The sequence below is a fragment of the Alosa sapidissima genome, chromosome 10 (assembly GCF_018492685.1).
Source record: "Alosa sapidissima isolate fAloSap1 chromosome 10, fAloSap1.pri, whole genome shotgun sequence".
In the NCBI taxonomy this organism is placed as follows: Eukaryota; Metazoa; Chordata; class Actinopteri; order Clupeiformes; family Clupeidae; genus Alosa; species Alosa sapidissima.
This window is the reverse complement of record NC_055966.1, coordinates 32,995,753-32,999,071: the sequence shown is the minus strand read 5'-3', so window position 1 is coordinate 32,999,071 and position 3,319 is coordinate 32,995,753. Positions and strand designations below refer to the sequence as shown.

At 41.5% G+C, this 3,319-nt stretch overlaps 1 protein-coding gene across 1 annotated transcript; it reads left to right on the top strand.

Annotated features, from left to right (window-relative positions):
- The first annotated feature begins 632 nt into the window (after positions 1-632).
- Positions 633-2,836, top strand: LOC121720260 (trypsin-2-like). The gene is made up of 6 exons (XM_042106256.1): positions 633-754; positions 991-1,138; positions 1,454-1,704; positions 1,938-2,071; positions 2,271-2,372; positions 2,762-2,836. The coding sequence occupies exons 1-6, from the start codon at positions 715-717 to the stop codon at positions 2,807-2,809; spliced, it is 723 nt and encodes a 240-aa protein (XP_041962190.1). The 5' UTR covers positions 633-714; the 3' UTR covers positions 2,810-2,836.
- The last annotated feature ends 483 nt before the right edge of the window (positions 2,837-3,319 follow it).

Here is a 3,319-nt window from a genome sequence, read left to right as displayed (position 1 = left end):
AACACTTCTTTAAACACACTTTTAATTGTTATAATTGACAACATGATATATTATCAAACATTGTACACAGGCATCAAAACATTTGTACATACACATTCAGCACATTGGTTTATTGAGATTTATGTATAATTTATGGAAATAATTTGATCTGTAGCTGCTGCATAATGTTTCTGAGAAAAAAAAGCCCTGGATTGCTGTTTTTCAACTCAGATAATATATAATTGAATTATCAGGATTAAACAAAACAATATGTCTAGCAAAAAAAAAAAGAATTGGCTACACAGCACTACACAAAAATAACATATCACATAACATACTGGATATAGCTAAAATATATATTCTTGAGCAGTGAACATATTTTGATAAATCTTAAGACCATTTCAGGCCTCACATTTTAATTCATATTTCATTATACCTGTGCATTTCGGTGTTTGGACATTCTCACAAAGGGTATGGAAACATATGCGTTTCCATTTCCATTTTAACCTCTTATCTTCTTCTTTGTGACCTTGAGTCTAGTGAATAATTAATAGGACAGATATCTCAACAACCATCACTACATTGATAACTTGTAACATGTAACATTGCCAGCTTTTCAGGGCTGGGATGTAATTGGTCAGTTATGGTCTGGGGTGCAGACCTGAGCCTTGTCCGGCCTGTATAAATACTGGAGGGTTTAGGTCAGACTTACATCGACAAGATCAATCAGCAATAATGAGGTCTCTGGTCTTCCTTGTGCTCCTCGGAGCTGTTTGTGAGTACAACTGCTAAACCACTGCTCTTGCCTGCTGTGCTGTTAGCTCAACTCTAAAAAGATGCCACTAGATATTCATTCTGTTATTTCTGAAACACTGTTGTATCTCTGCAACATGTTGTTTTGGCCTTGTGTGCAGTTGCTACCACAATTATTGCTCTCACCTACTGTATACCTGTGAGGCTTCCTATATATCATTTAGTGTTTGACTATGGTACATGTTTTCTTGTGTGCAGTTGCAGAGGAGGATAAGATTGTTGGAGGGTATGAGTGCAAGGCCTACTCCCAGCCCTGGCAGGTGTCTCTGAACTCCGGCTACCACTTCTGCGGTGGTTCCCTGGTCAACGAGAACTGGGTTGTGTCTGCTGCTCACTGCTACAAATCGTGAGATTACTTTTTGTACTCTAGATGAGTCCTGAATATATATACAGCATACAGCTCTGGAAAAAAATAAGAGACCACTGCACATTTTTCTGATGTCATCCTACAATTGCTGAGTGACATTAAAATGAGTTGCAATAATATTAAAAATTCAGAGACCACCACAAATTTTAATATGACCGTAATTTTAATTTTTCCCATATATATATATGTCCTGGAAAAGTTATGCCTGTTTCAATAAATAATATGGTTTAGGGGGTTCAATGTATTCACATCAATTGATGATTTAGATCTGTCACTCTCTCTCACCTTCTCCAGCCGTGTGGAGGTTCGCATGGGCGAGCATGACATCACTTACCGTGAGGGCACTGAGCAGTTCATCAGCTCCTCCCGCGTCATCCGCCACCCCAACTACAGCTCTTACAACATCGACAACGACATCATGCTGATCAAGCTGAGCACGCCCGCCACCCTGAACCAGTATGTGCAGCCCGTGGCTCTGCCCACCAGCTGTGCTGCCGCTGGCACCATGTGCACCGTGTCCGGCTGGGGCAACACCATGAGCTCCGGTTAGTATGCCACAATAAAGCCTTCCTCATCTAGGCCTAGTCATCATCAATCGTGTCAAAAGTGACAAATAGTCACTTGCCTCGGATCCCCTTCAATACAAGCACTCTCCTATTGCACCTCTTAAGTCACTGACAGGAACCAGCTTCAGCCTAGTCATCATCTGTGTTTATTATTCCTGACTTCCTGATTCCAATGTCTTCCCAACATGCACCCCCTTCATTACTTCATGCAGTGAGCGGTGACAGGCTGCAGTGCCTGGACCTCCCCATCATCTCTGACCGCGACTGCAAGAACTCCTACCCCGGCATGATCACCGACGCCATGTTCTGCGCTGGATACCTGGAGGGAGGCAAGGACTCTTGCCAGGTAAGACACATTCATTCACATTCTCACTATTTCAAACGCATTGCAAATGTATATTTATTTTCGTACATATCTGTTTCACACCTTCAGTAAAAGAGCTGCTTTTTGTCAAGCTCTTTGACACTTAGCAGGCATTGCACGTGTTTTGAATAGGGTGTATAAAAGAGTAACCATCCTCTCTCTCTGTGTGTGTCCATCTCAGGGTGACTCTGGTGGCCCCGTGGTGTGCAACGGTAAGCTGCAGGGTGTTGTGTCCTGGGGCTACGGCTGTGCTGAGCCCGGAAACCCTGGTGTCTATGCCAAGGTGAGATTCAGTGCATATCATTTACAAAATAACTACTGTCATTTACAGACTGCTACTGTAGTACTGCTTATGGAATAGCATGTGAGTAGGATTTCTTTCAATTTAATTGTATGCGTCTACATTTTGCGATTTATCAATCGTAATACACATTTCTACATTCCACTCCAATGTTATGTAATGTCTTATATTTTGTGACACCACTCCTACTGACACAAGCCTACTGACCATATCATAGCTGATATCAGACTCAGGATTCCCATTCTACTCTCCTCTGCTCCGTTTTATCGATGATCAATTATCTTTGGTCACTCCCTCATATCAAATGAACTTAATTTAGCGGATGAGTCCATCTTGTGATCACTATTGCTAACCAGCCCTTCTTTCTACAGGTCTGCATCTTCAACGACTGGCTCACCCAGACCATGGCCAGCTACTAAATCGGACCCCTGAATCATAATCTGAGTATAGCTCTGATGGAAAAGATCTTGTAAACTGAATAAAATCAATGAAAACATATTCAGTCTGCTGTGCTTTTATGTGATATTTGTTTTGTTGAAGAAAGGTACCTAAACCATCAAATATGGTCTGTGTTGATAAGTGAACAAGTCCTTAAATAAGGCTGAATTTGAAAGATGGTCTGGGCCCAGAATGGGGTTTTCCCACGTTGCAAAAACATGATGTTGCAGAAAAATAATGAGGAAGAATTAGAACAAAAGGGTTCCGGTAGCTTTGCAAATGCCTAGCTTTTGCACAAGACTCTACATACACGTACATACAGTATACTCTGTAAGTGACAAATTACAGTATGACATCTAGATGGTGTTGTTCAGGGAAGCAGGAGATATTTTCAAAATGTGAGGGACCAAATTGTGAGCAGAAACCCAAATAGTGAAATCCAACTTCCAGATATCGGACCACCTCTTCTGACCCACTGTTAACCATTATAA